General features: G+C 40.7%; 2 protein-coding genes across 2 annotated transcripts in view; one reads left to right on the top strand and one right to left on the bottom strand.

Moving 5' to 3' along the window:
* Positions 1-23,551, bottom strand: part of LOC149156955 (pre-mRNA-processing protein 40C-like) — a 107,112-nt gene that overhangs the window by 36,894 nt on the left and 46,667 nt on the right. Inside the window, 2 exon segments of the mRNA XM_089438902.1 lie at positions 13,255-13,338; positions 14,912-15,364. Of these exon segments, the coding sequence (XP_089295028.1) occupies positions 13,255-13,338; positions 14,912-15,364 (537 nt within the window).
* LOC149156956 (uncharacterized) lies at positions 1,179-5,092 on the top strand. The gene is made up of 3 exons (XM_089438901.1): positions 1,179-3,471; positions 3,572-3,713; positions 3,849-5,092. The coding sequence occupies exons 1-3, from the start codon at positions 1,749-1,751 to the stop codon at positions 4,309-4,311; spliced, it is 2,328 nt and encodes a 775-aa protein (XP_089295027.1). The 5' UTR covers positions 1,179-1,748; the 3' UTR covers positions 4,312-5,092.

Below are 23,551 nucleotides of genomic sequence, written 5' to 3'. Positions count from 1 at the left end.
TTATAAGTTATTACAGTGATCGCAGTGTTTGTCTTGACTCTTCTACAGTCATCGCATGGCTCTTATTTATCCCATGGCTCTTATTTATTGATCGCATGGCTCTTATTTATCCCACTGTCCACATATGTTATCTATGGCTTGCCTCTATTCTGTGAGCATTGCTCATAGATTCTTAAATGCCCAAACTGTGATTAAAAATTCTCCTCGGCCTTGGTTCACGAGATGTGAACATTCCTTGCTGTTCTGTGTCTTGTTTCTGAAATCAAATAATCACCGAATTTAATTAATATTTATCTGAAATGAAATGTTTTGAGTCTTGACTTATATTTAATATTTATAGTGATTTCGTCTAGACATGAAGGGACACGTCTTCTGGGAGCAGGCCGACTTCAATTACTGGTTTATTTTTTTGGTCGACTAGGCTGCAAAAAAAAATTTCTAACTTAAAAATTCATTATCTCCTCAACCACCGGGAGTTTGAGGGCGAGTAAGGGCTCATTAGCAAGATAAAAATATACTCTATAAGACGGTATAGGTCTCACTGTGGAAAGATGACTCCAAGGTGTCAAAAAATTATTTTCTTTGTGACTGCTCTTTGAAATATTTAGTGCAGACTCATAATGCACTAGAAGTCTGTCCTTCTGCTTTGGAATCTTGGCTCTGGCTCTTAAAAGCTGGGATGACATTTCCCTCTTGGTGTGTCAAATAGTCAATCTTCTTTACTGTCTGTAAGAATGCTGTCTCCTTCAGTGCTGCAGCTTGGTTAACATCCCAAATTGGCATTCAATGCATCACTGAACCAAAAGTCAATAATTCCAAAATATCAAATTGACACAATTCAATATGGCTTTTCAACTACTCTTCCTGAATCCTGAGTGCTTGAGCTCTCTCTCAATAAGTGGAAATATTGGCTTCTTCTTTGTAATGGAAGGTCAACTCTCCTTCCCTCTATTGCTATTCCCCCTTCACATGAACCAACTAAATCTCATCGAAGAACCCTTTCTCTGTCCATCTCCTCCCTTCATAGAGGGCCAAAGGAAGTCGAAGAAGCGTTATCGCACACTCATTGTTTATGTGGCGATCCTGTACAGTGGTACACTTCTCTACCAGCTCTCTATATGCAAGGTGACCCAAGAAATATTTACAACACCTTCCTTGGGTGTTAGTGTTCTTTCATGCATGAAATGATCTTTTAGGCGTATTTCCTTTTTGCCACATGGCAACCTCTAATTGGCACAGAATTGGTCACATGGTTAATGATCTTTGTTGTCAGCTTCTTCGTTCTTGCAATGCAAGTGGAGATTTTCTTTTTTGAAGCCCTAAGCCTATGCTGCCTTTCATTTTGCATTAGCACTAATGGAGAGTGTAGAGGGTAGGTCCTTGTGCTTTAGTGTCACATAGCCTCTACCTGTAAACCTGTATAAAGATATGGCTGAACCTGTAAAATTGCAGCGTTGCAGTTATACTGTTAACTTATACTGTTATTGCTCTTACACTTTTAATTTTTAAAAGCTAGGCTATTAAAAAATTAATTTTCTTTCAAGACCTTTGGATTTTTCTTGTAGAACTTTGTTAAAGTTTAGTCCATTTGTCTTTGAAGAATGAGGATTTGATAATGAGACCTGCACCCATGGAATTTCGTAAATTCGTATTACTTATTAAGTTATTAAGTTACTAATTCCAAATTTTTTTTGGTGCTGTAGGTTTCCTTTTGAGTTAGCGGCTAACAGCAATACAAAAATACAAATATGCCAAAAAACTTGGACCCATTTTGGGAGTATGGGATCCCTGATGGTGGGACAAATCGTGCATATCTTTCATGCAAATTGTGTGGGGACAAGATGACAGGTGGGGTTACACGACTGAAATACCATCTTGCTAGACTCCCTGGACATGATGTTGGCATTTGTAGAGTTTCTAGTCCGGAGCTTATACGAAAAGCTCTTGAGGCAATTGAAGAAAAGGACAGAAAGAAGGAAGAGGCGGAAAGAAACAAAGTTGAACGTGCAGGTAGATCCTTTGGGATATCTTCTCATGATTTTGATGTTCAGGGTAGTGGCCCTACTGGCGCTAGTGGGAGGGGCTCCACAACTGGCACACCATCACATGCTAGTGTGAATGCGAGGTCATCATTTTTTGTTCCACGAACAGGAGCTGGAGCACAACCTGGCATAAAATCGCTTGTCAAAAAAAAGGAGAAGGAAGAAGCAGATAGAGTCATGGGGAGGTGTATTTATTGGAGCGACTTACCTCTCAGCATCACAAAAACCAATCCATTTTGGCAACCAATGTGTGATGCTATTGCTGTTGTGGGCCCAGGGTACAAAAGTGCCACATATGAGGAGTTGCGGGGGCCAATTCTTCAAGCAGAAAAAGAGGACATCAACTCTAGATTGGCGGAGTTGAAACAGACATGGGAAGTCACTGGATGCACAGTGATGTCTGATGGTTGGACAGATAGGAAGGGTAGGACCCTTCTAAATTTCTTGGTACATTGTCCTAAAGGTACCATGTTTATTAAATCGTTGGATGCATCAGAACATATCAAAGATGCAGCAACGATATGTGAGTTGTTAGATGGGTTCATTCAGGAGATTGGTGTGCAGAATGTGGTGCAAGTCGTAACAGACAATGCAGCTAATTATGTGTCTGCCGGCAGAATGCTTATGGAGAGGCATCCCACATTGTTCTGGACTCCATGTGCAGCGCATTGTCTTGATTTGTTGCTTGAGGATATGGGGAAACTCTCCTTCATCAAGGAGGCAGTTCATATGGCTAGGAGCATCCCCAAGTTTATTTATAACCATGCTATTGTTCTTAGCCTTATGAGGAGGTTCACAGGAAACAAGGAGTTGCGGCGTCCTGCCATCACACGTTTTGCCACAACCTTTATTACTCTTCAGTCTTTGCTTCGATGTCAGTACGAGTTGAAGCAAATGTTTGTGTCTAATGATTGGCGTGGTTGTAGATACAGCAGGAGACCTGATGGGAAAGCCATTGAAAAAATGGTGTACTCTGAGACATTTTGGCGTGGAGTAGAAGAAGCATGTGCAGTTAGCGAACCTATAGTAAAGGTTCTTAGATTGGTGGATGGAGAGAAGCCTGCAATGCCTTATTTGTATGAGGGCATGGATAGGGCCAAGGAGGCCATTCGTTCCTATTATGCAGACAAGGGTTCTGCTGGCCTTAATAGGCAGATGATGTTATGGGATGTGATCGATAGTCGGTGGACAGGGATGCTTCATCGACCCATTCATGCAGCAGCACTCTTCCTCAACCCTGCATTTGCATACAAATGCAATTTTCGTTTTGATGGCGAGGTGATTGAAGGGCTCCATTCCTGTATTGAGAGGATGGTACCTGATTCTGAGCTTCGTCTCAAAATCAGCCGCGAGATACATAATTATCAGGATTGTGTTGGCCTATTTGGCTTTGATGATGCCATTAAGGAAAGGGCCCTCTTCATGCCACGTAAGTGACAAGTCATCACTCATTAGAAATTATAAATTTGAATTTAATTATGTTTTAACTTTTAAGTTTTTGAATTTTTTATTTCATTATTTTATTGTAGATCTTTGGTGGCGAAGCTATGGTGCAAGGGTACCAAATTTGCAAAATTTGGCTATACGAATCTTGAGTCAAACATGTAGCTCTTCAGGGTGTGAGCGCAATTGGAGTGTATTTGAGAAAATACACGCCAAAAAGCGCAACAGGTATAACTTTGAACTCAAGCCTTCAGTTGAGCAATTACACTTATTGTAATTTTTAATTTTTAATTTATGACCTTCAAGTGTCAAGACTCAAGAGTCAAGAGTCAAGACTCATTACTTTTTTTGACACTCTTACAGGTTGGAGTTCGCACGCCTCAACGATTTGGTGTATGTGCATTACAACATCCGACTTCGAGTGAGGCAAATAGAATCACCAGTGGATCCAGATGCCATTTCCTTAGACAATATTGATGTATTGTCTCCGTGGAGGGTGGAGTCTCAGGAGCCCATATTGGAGGAGTCACCTTCATGGTTGGAGGAGCCAGTGGCAGATGATCCATTAGAGCAGGGGCAGCAAGAGGAGGACTCGGAGTCAGAGGAGCAGCAGCACTTAGAGGAGGAGCAGGAGGAGCTGGAGGAGGACACTGCGGGAGCATCAGCATCAACACCATCTGCTATAGATATAGGAGAGCATAGCTCCATGCCTATCACTCATTATTTGACATTAGGTGCAGAGGCAGTGTCAGGGCCTTCTACTACTAGGGGCAGGCCTGACAAACAGCCCATCATGTTTTCCCGTAAAAGGGGGAGAGGGCAGTAGATAGATAGCTGCTAGTTTTATTTGTTATGCTACATGTAACTCATGATGATGAGATACTTTTATTATTATATGTGATGTTATTTTGTATTGGTTCTCCACATTTGAGTCCTTGAATGGACAATTATCAGGGATTAGCACGATTTGGTATCGCCTTTGATATATCATTTCTATTTGACATCATATATATCAGTGTTTTCTTCATATTTATGTGCCAATGTGTTTATTTCATGTTGTTATTGCTTTATATGTTTAAAAATCTGAAAAAAATGAATATAGTATGCATTTTTTATGCTTGCTTTTGTTGTTTAAATTCTGAACATGAAGATGTTGCTTTAAAAATTAAAATAGTTTCTTGAGTGTTTGCTGGGCACTGTATAGTTATACTCATTTAATGCCAATTTTTTGTTTTTTTTTGTGCCCTAGGTTTGAATTAGTTCACTACAAGTACAAATGTCAAATATGCCAAAAGCTTTGGACCCATTTTGGGAGTATGGGGAGGCTGTTGGTGGGGCAAATCAGGCACTTATATCATGCAACTTGTGTGGGACCAAGATGTCAGGAGGGATTACACGATTGAAATACCATCTGGCTAAACTCTCTGCATATGATGCAGATGTCATGCCTTGTATGGTTTCTAGTGCAGAGGTTATACAAAAAGCTCGTGAAGCAATTGCTGAACAAGACAGAAAGAAAGCTGCTAGGGAGAGGCCAATGGTCTCAGATAGATAGCTGCTAGTTTTATTTGTTTTGCAACTTTTGCTACATATAAGTTTATAACTCATGATGATGAAATACTTTTAAAGTTTTATATATGTGATGTTGTTTTGTTTGAGTCCTTGATTGGACAATTATCACTATCAGGGATCAGCAGGATGTGTGATGTTATTTTAATTTTTGTTTGAGTCCTTGATTGGACAATTATCAATTTATCACTATCAGGGATCAGCAGGATTTGGTATCGCCTTTGAAGTTTGATGTATCATTTCTATTTGATATCATATATATCAGTGTTTTCTTCATATTTATGTGCCAATGTGTTTAGTTCATGTTGTTATTGCTTTATATGTTTAGAAATCTGAAAAAAAATGAATATATTATGCATTTTTTATGCTTGCCGATATTTGCCGATATTTTGCCGATATTTTCGCCGATATTTTCGCCGATATTTCCGATAAGATATTTTCCAGACCCTCGCCGATATTTTCCCGATACCGATATTATCAACACTGGTCTCACATGTGACAAACAAAGGGACGGCCAAGAAAATTTGCGATGCTCTCTCCGAGCTATATCAGAGTACTTTCTAACAAAGGAAGATGTTCCTACAGGAGAAGTTGGGAAGCATCAAGATGCACAAGGGCAAAAGCATAGATGCCTTCCTCACCAGGAGTAAGGAAGTCCGAGATGAGCTCGTAGCCGTTAGGGAGGCACCTTAACCCACAGAACTTGTACAGTTGGCACTAAATAGTGTCTTAGAGGAGTGGCAGGTGTTTGTCCAAAGTATCTTGGGCAAAGACACATTATCTAAATGGGACATGATGTCGTTCGACCTATAGCGAGAGGAGTTGAGGCGAGCTCTATTAAAGAGCAACATCAATGGGAGCAGCAACGAGGGTGTAAAAGGTGAAGAGGAGAATGTGGCCCTAGCATCAAAGGGTCCCAGTTAGGGACCAGGGGAGAAGAGGAAGGACCTGTCAAAGGTCAAGTGCTTCATATGTGGTGAGTTCGGCCACTACAGTACGCAGTGTCCTCTCAGGAAATAGGACAAGCAAGAGAAGAAGGACCGGGCAGCAACGTCCGCTGAGATAGATAGGTTGTCCTCCACACTAGAGGACTTCATTATGTTTGCAGCTATACCTCCAGGAATGAGGTGGGGCAACATGGACCTGTAGTCCCAGAGTTGCAGAAATGAGCAAGGTCCATTGAGGTGTCCTCCTCATGGATCATTACCTTGCTACAAGGGCCCACAGTATTTAGTAGCAGGATTGATCAGTGTCAACGTTGCAAACAAATTCTCAAGTGACAGTTGCAAACTAGAAGCAATCAGGTGCTGAGGAGCGCAGTGCAGAGTTGACAGCAGAGCAGGAGGCTTAGTAGCAGAGTCAACAGCAGCACAGATTCTCAGTGGACAGTGCAAAGGCTAGTAGCAGTCAGATACTCTGGAGACAGATGCAGCAGACACAGTTGATTCAGTATTTGGGGTTTCTCAATTGCAATAGTTGCAGTAGCAACATTACAACAGTGTAAAGCAATACAATAGTGTAAAGCAGTACAACAGTGTAAGCAGCAGCACAACAATGTAAGCAACAACACAGATGTAGTATCAAAGTTACACAATGGTTGGTGGGCCAAGCAGTCACAATGGCCAGACATCAGCAGCGTACAGTCGGTGATACAAAGACAGAGTGTTGTAGCAGCAGTTGTGCAGCACTAGAACACCTTCCTCACTAAGAGGGAGTGTTAATTTTCATAGCATCAGAGGTGTTTTAGTCTCTAAACTTTGAGGAGAGGCTAAAAAACAAGAGTTCTCCATAACCCAAAAATCATTTCTGGAAATTCCACCTAGAAGTGTCTCAATTAGATTATTAGCCTATTTTTAAATATTTCTCAAGTCTATACTTAGGTAAAGGGGTTAATTAATCAAAATTAATTGAGATAAAGTGCGAATTATCTAGAAACTCACATGGATCGACTGCAAAATAATCTTAGCCATCGATTAAGATTTAATCTTGGAGAACACACTTGAGGTCGATTTCCTTGGGCAGTTCAATTTTCCAGGGAGCAGCAGCAGTTGTCGGATACCCAGAGAAGGAAGCAGTGACACTGAGGGGCAGGTACAATGAAGTCGGAGAAAGATTTTCCAGATCTGGTGAGTACTTTGCAAAGAGACGCAGTGATAGGCACAGAGAGAATGTGCAAGGGCTGCGCAAAAGCCTCTAAGAGGCAATTCGATTATGTGGGGGAGAAGTAGAGTTTCAGTTCCAGAGCCCGGAAAGACTTCCCAAAGGCCAGAAGAGAGTTTCTCAGTCAGCAACAAACTAGATGGATTGAGGAGCCACTGGTTTAGGCAGAGGGTGGAAGGGACTGTGCAAGGATGACATAGGCCTGTACAGAGGCTGTTTGGACAGCTTACTTGGAGTTGCAATCAGAGCCCGGATTGCTTGTGTGGGTGAGGAAAATTCCTCACTAGATATTTGCCAGTGTTTTCTCGGCAGGATTGCTAGTTTTCATCATCTAGATTGTACTATGATAATTTGATTGCTGCATAATAATAAAAACCCTCAGTTGTTGCACTGATTTTCCCAACTTGGGTTTTTCTGAAGAAATTTATCGAAAAATAGTCAATTTTTATGTGTGCTAGAATATTTCTCAGTTTCCAGCACTATTATTTCCCGCAATTTTATTTGTGAAGGTTGCAGAAGAATTAATTCCAGTTGCTGCAATAGGATTTCAGTGGTGAAATTTTCACATTCGCTGCACTCAAATATTTTAAGAAACTTTTTAATCTCCTAGTCTTTGACCAAAACTAAGCCTTTGTCCATAAACTTATTATCAGACCTTCTCTGATCTGGCATTCTTCCATAAAACCTTTTAGAGTTTCTCCGGATTAACAGGTCTTTGACCTTAACTGGATTTTGGCCATTTAAAAAATCAGATATCCAAACATTCTAGACAAGAAAAAATCATTCTGCTGCAACGTAGAAGAATCAAAAGCAATAAGCCAATCTAAGCGAAAATAACAGTGTTGTTCCACCATAGAAGAAATACAATATAAGAAATGATTATGACTCATCTTTTAGCCACATCCAAGTATTTTCAGAATTTCTCCGATCTCTTGGCCTTTGATCAAAATTAGGCCTTTGGCCACAAACATTTTATCAGATGTCTGATCCAGCATTTTGCCACACAACTCTTAAGAGTTTCTCTGAAGTAACAGGTCTTTCACCACAACTGGCTTTTGAAAATTTAAAAGGTCAGATATTCCATACATTCCATATCAGAAGAAAAAATCAAAAGTAAGCCAATCTTGATTAATATAATAGTGTTCTTCTTCGACAGAAGAAATACAATATAAGACAGTAGGGTTACTAATCAGTGTATAAATCTGTGGGAAACTGGTTACCAAAGTCAAGAAATCGATGTTATCGAGAGCATCCTCCCAGCAGCCACTCCCACCCTTTTCAAGTGGGAGCATCCAAGAAGTACCTCTCGGAGCACACTACCAAAAATTGTGAGCATGCTGCCACTGTGTGGAGTACAGTACTTCCTGGGACACTCCTAGAGGCTGCCTAGAGCAAGGAGCGCAGCCTGCAAATGCTCCCTAGACTCTCCTAGAGCAAGGAGTGCATTCCCCCAGTGCTCCCTGGACAATCCCCAGGCTCTCTCTCCACACTTTGAACCTTTGGATTCATGATATTGTCAAGTATAAAAACTGTGGACAGAGTAATGAATTGCACAAGAGGGAAGAAACTGATCAAATTTCTAACGAGGGATACAAGCATCAATTACTTTCATGAAACTCATACCAGAGTTTACATTGCAGCTATGTAGGATTGTAACAACCAGATTTGGTAGCTATGTCCTAACCTTTAGGTGCCTATTGAGATTAAGATCGCATATTTTGCAAATATAACTATTTGGCCACGTTGACAATAGGTGGATAACATATTTAATTCCATAATATTTTAGAAACATAACTATTTGGCCATGTTGACAATTGGGGGATAAAATATTTAATTCCATAAGTTTATGATCTACTTCCTATTTAATTCTGTAAGTTAATGGTCTAACTTCATAAAAAACAACTTTCCATCTACAGCTAGCAAAAATATGCATGTTTTCATATATTAAGCAACAAATTTGGCAGTATGCATACTTTCCCAAATACAAATACATTATAATATATATAAAACACTCCATGGTGCTCCACTACTAAGGTTTTCTCGGAAATGGCGCTCTCATTGCTCACACTCCGCTCCCAGACTCTGGCAAATTATGAAAGAAATAGCGCTTGTAACAGCTAGCAAAAGAGCTGCCACAATCCACCAAGCTAGTGAATGCATTACTTACTACCAAAATGCATGTCAATTATATTAGTGTGAATAGAATTATTGATGGGCTGTTGGTCATAATTATGGGAAATAGAACTATCATGCGTAAGGGAAAATTATTGTGGGGTAACAACAGGGAACCCTGTTTAAGCTATCAGCAACATCCACTGAAGCGCTTATAGCACTGTATTTTGTTACCAGACTAATTCCACCAAAACGGACTGCCTATTGCGTGTTAAACTAGCCTCCAGAGCCAATATTAATGATAAATTTAGAAGGAAACTTTGAATGGATCTCTAGCTGCTCCTCTAGGAAGTCTAACAACCAGAGCTACTCTACTCTATGACTGTGTTAAGTTGATCTCTCTAACACTTTGAGAATGTGTGGCCTAATGTACGAAATTATGAGTCAATATCATTGAGCTGGTCTCAATAATTTTGGTTGGCCTCCCAGAGGGGGAGCATAAGGAGAAACCCAGGATCTCACCATTCGGTTGTCTTGTACACTCCAGAACTCTGCCTGTCATTTGTTGCTCTAATCTGATGGATCAACAATGAAGTATGAAGTGATCAATCTAGTCATCATTGGGTAGGGCACAGCATACAGGAGCTGAGATCTATGGAAGATCTCCCTGATTAAGAGGGCTAAGCATATTTGGTCAGTCTTGATACTGAAGCAAAGTAGAGAGAGAACCCCTCGACTACCTATAAATGCAATGATAGTGTCCTCAAATCTCATAGTATCTGGGGCACTGAGAAATAAGGCGCATCTCTGACAATGTACACCAGCAAATTTGCAGACAACCTAGCAGATAGCTTAATTTCATATTAGGCCCCAAAGAAGGGAGCCCCCTCCCATCTCGCAAACCCCTAGAAGCATGAAGAACATGCTTTTACGAGTCAATATCATTGAGCTGGTCTCAATAATTTTGGTTGGCCTCACAGAGGGGGAGCATAAGGAGAAACCCAGGGTCTCACCATTCGGTTGTCTTGTACTATCTAGAACTCTGCCTGTCATTTGTTGCTCTAATCTGATGGATCAACAATGAAGTATGAAGTGATCAATCTAGTCATCATAGGGTAGGGCACGGCATACAGGAGCTGAGATCTATGGAAGAAGAGCTCCCTGATTAAGAGCGCTAAGCATATTTGGTCAGTCTTGATACTGAAGCAAAGTAGAGAGAGAACCCCTCAACTACCTATAAAAGCAATGATAGTGTCCTCAAATCTCATAGTATCTGGGGCACTGAGAAATAAGGCGCATCTCTGACAATGTACACCAGCAAATTTGCAGACAACCTAGTAGATAGCTTAATTTCATATTAGGCCCCAAAGAAGGGAGCCCCCTCCCATCTCGCACAGACAAGCTTCCATCCAAAATGTATTCTCCATAACCTCAAATGATAGGAGAGCAAGGTTCCTCCCTTCCTATATTCCCACCCCCACAAAAGATCATACAGCCAAGCACCCTCACTCCTAGCCTCACCCAAGGAACACCATCCCCCAATGCATCAATGAATTCATAGCCAATGATGACTTGGAGGGTGAGACTCAATCTCCAATTCCAGCATCTACAACTAGCTCCAACATTTAGAGACAGCATCTTCTATTGATCAGTACCATGTTCAGCAATAGCCTTTCAATTTCAACTCACTAGTTGTTTACATCCTCTTATATACCTGTAACCTTTTGTGCTTTTCTTACTAACATTATTAGCTTGTTTAGCATGATGATTGATTCATTATCTTCTACTTAGATGTTCTTCATGCTTCTAGGGGTTTGTTAGGTCTTAGGATTTATAATAATAAGACCCTTCCGGGCAAAATGTATTTGTAAAAAGAATTTTTTTTAGTCTACAAAGTCCTGGAATTTCCTAGAGTACAAGTCGACCTTGGGAACATCAAGTCGGCCTAAAGGAGGGAATTTGACCCCTTGAGAAGGTTATATAAAGGAGCAGTTCGACCTCATTTGGACACACTCACTCCACAAGTTCGATCTATCAAGAAAGAGTTCGATCTGTAGCTGTGAAGTTGGAAGGAGGAGAGTGAAGGTCAAGGAGAAGAAAGAAGGATGACATTTCTTGGTTTTTGGGCTCTATCTCTCTCACATGTGCAAAATTCTAGGGTTTTTGAGCTGCAGAAAGAGGCCAAAGTTGCAGGACCGAGTTCCAGTAAGACAAAGTGCAGTATCTTGTAGCTGAAAGGAAGGATACTCTATCTAGACCTTGTTGACCTTAAGGGGAGTTGTTTTGCTCTAGGAACGTCTCAAGAGGAGGCTGATCTACTGCAAGGCCAAAATTGCAGGGTCGAAGTTGCAAGTTAAGTATCAGTATCGAAGTTGGCAGGTTGAAGTTGCAGTGTGTAACAGTTTTGTGCAGAATCAAGGGACTTAAGAAAGGGCTGACTTGGTAATGGGAGAAGGACTTGGTCTAGGGATTGGGTATTTGTATCTGATTTGAAGCATATTCTAAGAAGAGAAGACTTTCCGGGTTTTCCCCTTGGAGGAGTTTTGCCATAGCTAAGAGCCTATATCTATGTCCTCTATTGTTGTTGTTACTGTTCTTGATATTGTTTGATGAAAAGATCTAACTAAAGAACAAAACAAGATATAAAGATTCACAAGCAAATATCAAGGTTAAAGAAAATAAGATTAATAGCTGCCATTTCACATTTTTCTAACAACTTTCATACACTCACATCATACTTGTTACTGGATGTATCTTTCAGTCCCATTGGCCTCCTTTCATGGTCATTTGTTGGACATTAATAAAGTTATGTTAGCTTATCTAATCTACAATGAAAATCAATGATGCTCAGAGAATACTTATCACCAATGAAGATTGTCTGAATTTGAAAGTGGCTTTGCCTAAAGGAGAAATCCATTGAAAAGCAACAAGCTTCAAGCAAACTGATGATTGGAAATATCGTAGGCAGAGAAGGAGCTGTAAAAAATTCATTATTGTTGCTAATGTTCTGAGAGACAAACTGGAATTAAGCTTATGTCTTGCAAGAAAGCTTTATCAATATATCATCAATCTGCTTTCGAACACTCTCATACCAGGCGCTTGAAACCTTTTGAGGTTGATAGAGCAAAGTTGGTACACTTAGGAAAATTCACAAAATACCGAACTGTCATTGAGGAAGCCAAGGCACGTATCCAAAGGTCACGGAGATTGAGGGTATGTAAAAGGTTCTATTCTCGGGTTGTCAAGGTCTCAAGGACAAGATAAAAGTCATGTATGAATTTTGAGAAAGTTTTGGAGAAATTCCCTCATCCAGCACATCGAGCCTAGAATTCAACGTGAATTGGAGCTCCAGCACCAGCAAGTCACATATTTTGGAAATCTCTGTTTGCATTCTCTTTTTATTTAACTGGATGAAAAAGCTTGTTAATATGGTTATATATTGTAGTTAGCCCTCAACCACTCTCCCATCATTACAACGAGACACAAGCCTGTACTTTATAGCTCTGCTTCTCTGCATGAATAAAACTCCCCTGCCAAAATATAATTGCAAACTACTTGTAAAATAGCAAGCAATCCAGATCATTTCAGACATTTTCTGCTTAATGGACGGACTTCTTGGTAGTGCATAATCTGGACTAAAGTCTAATACATGAAGCGCATAACTAAAAGCACATAAAATACCTCATTAAAAAATTGTTAAAAATTAAGAGGCACATCTCCAAAAGAAAGTACCATGAACAGCTTCTCACATACATTACATTAAAAGGTAAAATTGGATAAACAGCAAACAAGTGCATGCAAGCCTTAATTCCTCGTTCACTATTGAATATTCTCATGGATCCAACAAACCTGTTTCAAGTAGATCCAGTTGTACGAAAGGCCCAAAATTCCCGTACAAAGTAATTCTTAGTCTTTAGACACAACAAACCTTAAATCGTGGGTCAAATATAATCTTCGGCAATTCCTTTTCCCATTTCGAAAATGGCGCCACTCCTTTTTCTTTGAGCATTTCCTGCAAAAAAAATATATGAAACACCTGTTGAATTTCTGTATTCAGAAAAGAAGACTGAAAAATCAAAAGTCAAAAAAATTAATACAGAAGGAATTTGATTGCAGTGTTACATAGATGATAGAAAGCTAAGAGAATTCATTAACACTCCCTATTACATTATTTGTTCTCATTATTCAGTCAAAATGCAAAGGACCTTATTTTCATCATCCTTAAAACTTTTTAATTAGCCTTAGAATTTTCTCCTTTGTAAGAAATTAACCCAGACCCTTACAGAGCGTCAAATCAATTTTGATCACTTCTTTCAAGGATATATGCTACATTGATAGACATTCTGCAAAATCAAGCCACATCTATCATATGACATAAAACTGGTGACCAACTCCCCGCACTAGACTAGCAGATACTCCATCTGAAATCTAGATTACACTTGATCAAGAAATTACCTAATTATAGCAAATTGGAAAACCCTATCCAAACTCAACACCATCATCAAATTCTCAGAAACACAATTCTAAGATATCCAACTTTGTTACCGCATATGGTGAATTTTTCACAAATTATACCGAAACTCCAGAATTGGACAATTTAATCAAGCATGCAGAAGCTTTATATGCATCAAAAATAGATGCTAATACAGATTTTTTCAGAAACTTGAAAAATATAAAGCAAATCAACCTATATGTACATACGTAAGGGTAAAATTGAAATTAAAAACAAATTATATTTGATTTTTTGGTTGTACATATAATGTTATAATGAAATTTGCTTAATTGTCTTTACTGGACTTGATGGCAAATTTTATAATATTTATTTGCACCGGTGAACTTTTTCGTCATCCCTGAATTCAAACATGAACACCTGTTGCATGTTTCTAGATTCCCGGTGGATTTGTGGAGCCTACTGCTACTTTCAAGTCCCATACCAGAATTTTCAACTTAGATCAATCATGTTTGAGGTATAGGACTATTTTAAGGGCAGATTTTGGTCACTATTTCAAGACTCTAGGGGCTAGCCACTACATTACAACTACCATTCTAAAATCCCAACACATTGCTATATTTTTTCTAGAAAGACATTTCCACAGAGTTATCTCTTGGATAGAGAAATGTATTAACCATTAGAGATGTTTCTCAGAGATTAATTAATCAATGTGCCCGCATAGATTGCAACAATTAGCCAAGCTCCACTGCTCTTTCCTCCACAAAATCAGAGGTGTTTAAAATAATCATCAGTCAATCACGACTATCCATTAACATTATAGCCACATTGACTGCTCTCTGTCACGAATGCATTTTTTTCTACATGTCACCCATTGGAATCAAAGCTCTAACCTAATACATATTAAGTGCACACAGAACTCCAAATCAAATGAATAAATAATGTTTGCAAGAGTAAGAGGAAGATATAAGTTTAGCATAATAAAGGATCGGTGAAATTTTTCCTGAAGGAGAGATTACAATGGTATAGAAGAATTCAGTTGATTTTACAAGTGACTCGATAATATATTAATCAACAAATGCAGTCATAAACTATAGTGAAAATGTGAAAATAACATTTAACACAATAATGTCACCTTAAACTGCAAGACGCGCTCTTCCTTTGTTGGTCCAGTGTCTTCGTCCTCACTATCTGAAGAAGAATCTGACACAGTTGGCTTTTCTTTGTTGCTTTCAGATGGTTGGCTTTTCCCACCTGTTTCAGCCATTGTAGTGCCATTTGTGTTTGTGGTCCCAGACCCAGACCCAGTACTAGAAAGAGATGATGCTGTCATCGGTGCCCCAGAATCTTGCAGTTTCTTTTTGATCAGGTCTAAAGCAGTTGATGCAAAAGCTGTAGAAGAAACCTTGTGTCCAACTGATTCACGACCACCTGTAGTTGCAGCAGGCACATTCAAACTGAAAGATATGGGACCCTTTTCAGCTGTATTTGCATTTTGCCCAGAATTTGCAGCTGCTTTAGCAGTTGCTTCCTGCATTTGCTTTTTGCGTAGCTCTGCAACTTCTGGAGGTACTTGCCAGCTAGTAGCCTGCATATATTGTATAAAACACTATCTATTATAAAAACAACTTACCACTTGAGCTAACAAAATAAAAGCTTGCAACCACAAATAAACATGTTAACACAATGGCAAGAATATTTTCGCACACTCGTACAAGTTTTAGAAGTGATTTAAGAAAGAAAATCTCAGACACTGGTCTTTTACAGGGACCATGAAACACAATTATCAAGCAAATGATAGAACAGGGATCAGGAAGAGAAGATTACTGTAAGCTGGTTCTGCATTTTATACACTCACGCAGACAAATAAATATATATAGGCAACTATCAAGATGAATATTTTTCTCATGCCGATATCAGGAGCAAAACAGACCAGTCATCGAACCGGTCGACCCCAAAAGCCTGAACCAGACCAGAACAGGAAAAAAACCAGACCAAAAGACTGGTCAACCATAAAATATGCAAATTTTGAAGAAAACATATAAATTCATGTGCGTCCATATGAATCAAAACCATTATACATAAAATATGCATAACATATAAATTCATGTATATAGCAAGGGTGCACATAAGCAAAATATCACCAATTGCAATCCATCTCTGATCCAAAATTTATCAACAAAGAGACTCTAAATGGCCTCTACGGTCTTATAAAAATCATGTTACAACAAATAACTACATATCATCAAAATAATTGCCTATAAACAGATATTTATCATGATTATCACCCTATGAACATTACAATAAGATACAAAAACCTTCACATGACTAATCAATATTGCTTGAGTGAAGGCTACATTTTCACTAGGGTTCTGACAAAGGAGATCAACAATCAATGTGACCACCATCAAGATAAATAGAGGGTTTGGTGCTCTTGATTAAATGCCAGTTCTCTACCCTCATACATGATAGAATCCAGTGGAAATGTTGCAAGCCTACCAATCCTGAAATCCTGAAAACCATTAGTCTGCTGGAGTATGAATGGGATCTAAAATTCTCCTTTCTCCATATGAAGTCCAATGAGGTTGGAACCACTCTCAAACATCCTGAAACAATTAATGGTAATGTTAAAACTTAAGTAAATAGATAGAAAAGGAAAGATAAGGAGAGTGTCGACTTTAAAGGAAAGATAAGGAGAATCTAAACTTTCACTTTAAGAATTTCATATAACCATTAATTACTAGGGTTAGAATTAGTATGGCCTAGGATTATGTATTTTTCTTTCCCTTTATGTAGGTTTTTGTTTATATTAAAACAATAAGATTTGGTGGTCTCTAGCCATTCACACAATATCGTATTAAATCAGCTGTATTTGTACAGACGAACCAATGCAATGCTTTAGAGGTTGATTCCCTAGAGAACTGACTAGTTCCGGTAAGGAACTGGCCTTAATTGATCAACAACACAGAACTCGACCCAGTATGAATCTGAAACCAGGCAATCTGATTGGTTCCACCGATGCTAATCAGATCCCAATAACACTGATCAAGAGAACTTTTATGATCTTGAGCACCAGTACTGCTACTAACAACAAGGCCCTTAAGCAAACTTCCATATTGTTGATTTGTTTAGTCATATTGTTTGTTTAGTTTTCCCTTTGTTATGGTCCCACTAGAGCATCCACGCCGGGGATAATTCACATCCTAAAACTTACAAGACCATCATGATTCGACAACTCCGTGAAGCTTTATGCTAAATCCCTCAAACACAGCTATCGGGTGAGCTTGATAGGAACCACCTTAGGGCACGAAAATAGGAAGATTCAATCTGGAGTACCAAAACATTGATCAAATCTCTCAGACTTTGTGCCATAAAAGTGTTCATGAGACTATAAAAGTGTTCAACTCGATCAAAACAATGGTCTTCTTCCAGTGATTAAACGAGTTTGGTATCTTAAAGATCTTTTATGAGACTTTACAAGTTTCTTTCTAGTCATCTGTGCACTATTCACAGCTTCTTGAACTTCATTAAGAGCACTAATCACAGCCCCTCTTAAAACTCATCTTAACAATGGATATGGATTCCAAAATATATTGTTCAAGATGCAGCTCTTCAACACAATCATCATACCTATTGTTTTTTATGGTTCCAAGGCATGAGAAGCTAGTTTGATCTGCCCCCATTGGTCTAGAACTGTTGATATTTGTAGCAGCAGACAGGTTCTTCTGCATAGGCTAAGTGTCAAGCATGCAAAAGTAGTCCAAGACTTTCCTAGGAGTTTGCTCATGTTGAGTGAGTATCTTTTATGATCTTTTTCTCAACTCTAACGTAGTTAAAGCAAATTAATTAATTAATTGATTAATGTTGGCTACTGGGCTAAGGTTTTCTAAAGAAAAGTAAATTTTTTACTTTAGTGAAATAGATCTATTCCCAACCATTGATCTCAAGTAAGTTAAGATTTAATCCTAACCATCCATCACTTTGGAGATTAGAGTTAGGGATCTTTCTCAATGAAGAATTATAAAGACAGCCTAAGGGAAGGAGAAAGACACAACACAATTGCAAGTGATCTACAGATTTGTGAGAGATTTCCTCAAGTGAGGAGTGAGAGACTCAAAGGCTGAAAAGAAGGAAAAGATTACAGATGGAAAATTCTAGTGAAGAAAACTTGGGGGAGGCCGAGACCGTACAAGTTGCTGAGCACCAAAATCCACAGAGCAGAGATCTAGCCCCAAGAGATTTGTACGAACTGATGGAAGGCCACACATATGATGGCTAGGTTAAATTCAAGCAGCATGTGGGTGCAGTTCAGGGTTTTCAGGAAGCCGAGTTTTCCAGATCTATTGCTGTAAGAATTCTGCATTTCTCTATGACCCATTTTCCCTGTAAGGGAGCCCTTATTTTATTCTGAGAAATAAAAGTGAGGATAAATTGGGGGGTTTAATTTTTCCTCTGTGATTCATTTTCTACTTGTGCTTCTGCTGTCAAATTTTATGGTTAAAATACCAGTATCTTTTTATTCAGCAGTTTCAGAAAATAATTTATGAGGTTCAATAAATTTCTGGGTCATAAAATTTGTTTGGCATATAAATCAGATATGGTATTCAGGAGATTAACAAGGACAAATAGAGTCTAAATGACTCTAGTACAACACATTATCTCTTGCAAGAAAACAGTTCCTCATTGCAACATCCAAGCAATGTTTGCGGCTCATCCTTTGTGCCTTAAGGACATCTTTAGCCTTGCCTATTTTCTTCACAAAGTCCATACTCTAGGAGACTCAACTTTGGTATGGATCCATAACCCTACCATGCTCTTTGTTCTTCCAAAGTTATCACCTCTACGAGCCCAATAACATGCCACTAGTTTTTGGAGGCTTCCTGATTACTTCATTTGATGGCCATTTCTCCTAATTGACTCCCCCCTTCCAAGTACTTTTTGGACACTCCAAGTTGACTTCTACAGTCTTGACCAGGGTTGCGAGGGAACGCCCCCACTCCGAATCCGCGCTCCGGTCGGGAGCGCTTCAGGAGCTAGTCGGGAGCGCGCTCCCTGCAAAAAAATGCTCCCTGGTTTTTCGGGAGCATTTAGTCTTTTTTGCAAAAAGAATTTGCAGTAACATTCCAAACGCATTTTTTTCAAAGAAACAAATAATTTTTTAGTGGGGCAGCCCAATGATCAAGCCTATGGCCCTAGTATTGATATGCAATATCCTTTTACTTAATTTTTTAACATTACCATGAAATGACTCAAGATGTTTGAGAGTGGTTCCGACCTCATTGGATTTCATAAGGAGAAAGTAGAATTTTAGTCTCATTCAAAATCCAGCAGACTCATCAGTTTTTCAGGATTTCAAGATTGGTGGGATTGCAATGTTTCCATTGGATTTTGTCATGTATTAGGGTATGGAACTCGTATTTAATCAAGAGCACCAATCCCTATATGCACCTTGATGTTAGTGACATTGGCTGTCGAACTCCTCTATCATGACCCTCCTAAAAATGTACGCATCACTCAAACAAAATCTTGACTTGACATGCTATGCTTTTCCTATCTTATGTTAATGCTTAGAGGGTGATATTAATGAAAAAGATCCCTATACAGATCCAGAGGTAATGGCAAAGATACCTCTGGATATTAATGCTTAGAGGGTGATATTAATGAAAAAGATCCCTATACAGATCCAGAGGTAATGACAAAGATACCTCTGGATATTAATGCTTAGAGGGTGATATTAATGACAAAGATCCTAATTTTCCAACAAGACTAAAAACTTAGACATTTCTCGTGGCGGCAAGAGGCCCAAGCATTAGCAATAGATAATAGATTTACTTGTCTTTTCTAGTTTCTAGTAGTTTTTATAACTATTGACTCTTTCATATTTATTGTGATATTTTTTGTAAACAATATATGACAATTTAATTTTGAAATTTGAAGTTGGCAATTATAACTCATTAGTAATGAATTATGAATATTATGCTTCGTGAAAGTTTAAAGTTGTTTCATTTCATTTCATTTTATAACATTTCATTTTGGAGATATCGCTATGTAAGATTTTCTAGACCCTTGCTGATATTTGTTGGAAATCGACGAGAGGGATGGACCGTACGCGCAAGGGTTTGGGCTAGGTTAACCGGTGTACCATCGACCTAGGGCTCGATACCTGCCTGGATAGCCTACTCTCCGTCGCGGTCACTAGTCTGGAACCTGCTGCAGCAATCCCGTAGCTACCTTGTCTGTCTCTGTCGGTGCGGTTATCGTGTCAGTTATGGATGCCCCTGAGCTGGATGCGGTGGATTATTCGGCGGATCCATCGCCGGATAAGGTAATTTTTGGTCAGCCCTGTTTTGGTCCCCGTTCGCAGTTTTTACCATCTTCTTCGTCAGCTGGTCCCGGGTTCCATACTCACCCCTCATCTGAAGTGCCCATTGTTTACCGGAACAGCCCTACCTCCGCTGGTGTTTTTTCGTCTGGGCCACTGCCCTTCGAGGTCCCGCCACTCTCGCCTGGGTCCTTACAGTTTTTGGCCACTCACACTCCCCCATCTCCCTCTTTCGACCCATCAGCTCCGCCTCTGTTCTCGGTTCCTATCCCCCCGCCGTCTGTAAACCCTTCTTCTTTCCCTTCTGCACCTGGGTCGCACCGTTCAGGATGTTTTGAAACCCCCGCGGTCTCTTCGCGACCTGCTCCGCCCCCTGCGAGAGAAGGCATCACCAACCCTCTGGTTGATCATCCATCGGCCCCTCGATCTGGTAAGAGGAAGGTTCACTGTGTGCGTGCGATTTCTAGGGACATATCTATTAAATTTGACGAATCGAAGCCGTTGGGGGAATATATGGACATTGCGAACACGGTTCTGGTAGGGCACGTCAGGGGCAGAACGTATTCGCGTCAGCGGCTCATATCGTGGGTCAAGGAGATTTGGTGTGGTGTATTGTTTGATCTTCCTGAGGTCCACGTCCTTCCCAGAGGCTGGTTCTCTCTCAAATTTTCCAAGGAAAGTCAGACTGATATGGTTCTGGGGCGCTATTGGCATATTGAAATGGCCCCTGTTCTTCTTAAGCGCTGGAACCCTCTCTTCGAACCAGAAAAGGAACAGCTAGGTGCGGGACCGATTTGGGTTCGCCTTCCGGGTCTCCCCCTTCCCTTCTGGGCCGAAGAAGTGTTTATACAGGTCGGCAATGCACTCGGGACTTATTTAGACTATGATCGCACTTTTGTGGAATCTGGAAGCCGATCACTGGCTCGGATTTTGGTTCACCTGGATACCCGAGAAGGTCTTGAGGAGCAAGTTACGCTGCAATGGGGCAGATGCATCAGGGTTCAGCTTTTGGACTACGAAGGAGTCCCCTTTCGCTGCAGAAGATGTCATAAAGTTGGACATCTTGCCAAAGAATGCCCCCTCAACAAGAAAGCGGACGATACCCCGAGGCACACCCCGACCTCATCCAGGATGGCATCACCAAATCCTTCGAGGCCTCCTTCTGCTGGTCCCTCCCCCGCGACTTCAGCATTCATGGAAGCTTCTGGTATCGGGCGTTCTTCGCCTCCTATCACACGTGCTCGTTCGGCGGCTGAAGCGGGTATGTCCTCCGAGATCTCTGTTTCTCATAATCTTTCATCGATTGATGTGATTGAACCCTCATCTCCTGTATCAATGATTCAATGCCCCCTCAGAAATGCTCCCTCTATCTCTGTGGATCCTATCATCACCACTCTTCCCCTCTCGGATTGCCCTACCCCGCTTCCATCCTCCCCTCCGCACCCACACTTCCTTCGTCCTCGGCAACCTGCTAAGGATCCCCCTGTTAAGTTATCCGGGTTGGGCATTGATGCTTCAGAAGGGGGGGGGTCGTGCTCCAGGGGGAGGAAATCTCACCTTTCCAAAGCCATTAAGATTGCTGGGGCCGAGGTAGTCTCCGGCAGACAATCGACCATAGATGGGGTCCTTAGAGCAGGGCACACCCCGAGAGGTGTTCCCCCATGAAGTGCCTCTCATTTAATTGTAGAGGACTGGCTAGTTCCTCCAAGAAACTAGCTTTGAAGAGGCTCATCGAATCAGAGCCCTGTGACATTATCATGCTCCAAGAAACGCTCTGTTCAGCTGATCAATGTTCCCATATACTGCTGTCTCTGATCCCTGGATGGATTATCTCTGCTAATGATGCCATTGGTCGATCTGGGGGAATAGCCATTGGCATAAACCCCCGATCCATTAAGGTATCTGCTAGCTGGGGGGGGGCTGGTTTTATTGGACTGGACATCTTCTCGGCCGACCTTGGCTTGGATCTTAGAATTGTCAATATATATGCTCCGTGTTCCCAGCGAGAAGCTTTCTGGCAGAACCTTCTTCATCTCCCCATGCTGAGCGAAGATCATATCATATTGGGAGGTGACCTAAACTTCTCGTTAGGCTTCAGGGAATCATGGGGTTCGGATGGCCATATTGACCCCATTACAGATTTCATGCTCAACCTGCTTGAGCAATCTAACTTTATAGATGTCCCAATGCAGCGTCCCCTCCCCACCTGGAGGAATAGAAGAATAGGGGAAGCTGCTCTGGCTCAAAGACTTGACAGATTCCTTCTTAAAGGGTCTCTCATCCAGCGTGTCCATCTGTATCGTCAATGGGTTGGATCGGGGGGGCAATCGGACCATAACCCCATTTATCTTGAGATTCAGGGGCCTACTAAGAAGCCCAAAGCTCCTTTCAAATTCAATCACACCTGGCTGAAGGATCCCTCGTATATCAAGCTGGTACAGGATTACTGGACAGCCCACCCTATCAATGATAATGAATCTTTTGCTAGGAGTTTCTGCAGAAATCTTGCAGAGCTAAAGCATCTCTCCATCCTGTGGGCCAAGGATAAGCTCGAAAGGGAAAATTCTCAGCTTACCCAAATAGAAGTCGATATCTGTAACCTTACAGACGACCGGGGTTTGGGTTTCACCTCATTGGCTGAAAAGAGCAGACTTATTAACCTAGAAGGACAAAAAGCCAGGATCCTCAAAGAGAGGGAGGAGTCTATCCGGCTGAGAAGCAGAGCTCTATGGATTCAAGCGGGGGATGATAACACAAAGTTTTTTCATAGCTATGCTAAGAGCAAGAAGGTGTCTAATACTATATGGAAACTTCCCTTCCCAAATGGTGAGTCTGCAGACAACTTTCAAAAGCTTGCACACCTCGGCACCACCCACTTCAGGAATTTATACAAGAGTCCAAGGGAAGTCGGACTCCTGGACATCATCCATGTAGCTAACCACTTCCCTAGATTTGTGGAGGATGATGATGTGGCGGATCTCACTGGGCCTGTAACAGCTGATGAACTTGAAGGGGTTATGAAGTGGTTCAAGAAAGACAAAAGTCCCGGCCCAGATGGATGGACCATTGAGTTCTATCTTGCTTTCTATGAAGTGCTGGGACAGGATTTGCTGAGGGTGGTGGAGGAGAGTCGTACATCTGGATCTATTTATCATGCTATTAACTCCACATTCATCGCCCTCATCCCCAAATCCGATTCCCCTGAATCCTTTGATGATTACCGACCCATATCGCTTTGCAACTGCTTGTATAAAATCATCTCCAAGACCATAGCAAATCGACTCAGACCTATCCTCTCCAGGGCTATTGCTCCCCAGCAATTTGCGTTCCTAGACTCTCGTCAGATACATGAGGCCATTGGACTCGCCCAAGAGGCCCTTCATTCCATTTGGTCCAAAAGTCTGAAAGCCATCCTTCTCAAAATTGACCTCTCCAAAGCCTTCGATCGGGTCA

Source organism: Pinus tabuliformis, chromosome 9, assembly GCF_031772625.1.
Source record: "Pinus tabuliformis cultivar Carrire ecotype Pingquan chromosome 9, CPIR1, whole genome shotgun sequence".
Taxonomy (NCBI): Eukaryota; Viridiplantae; Streptophyta; class Pinopsida; order Pinales; family Pinaceae; genus Pinus; species Pinus tabuliformis.
The sequence above is the reverse complement of the archived record's forward strand: the minus strand, read 5'-3'. Positions and strand labels throughout refer to the sequence as shown.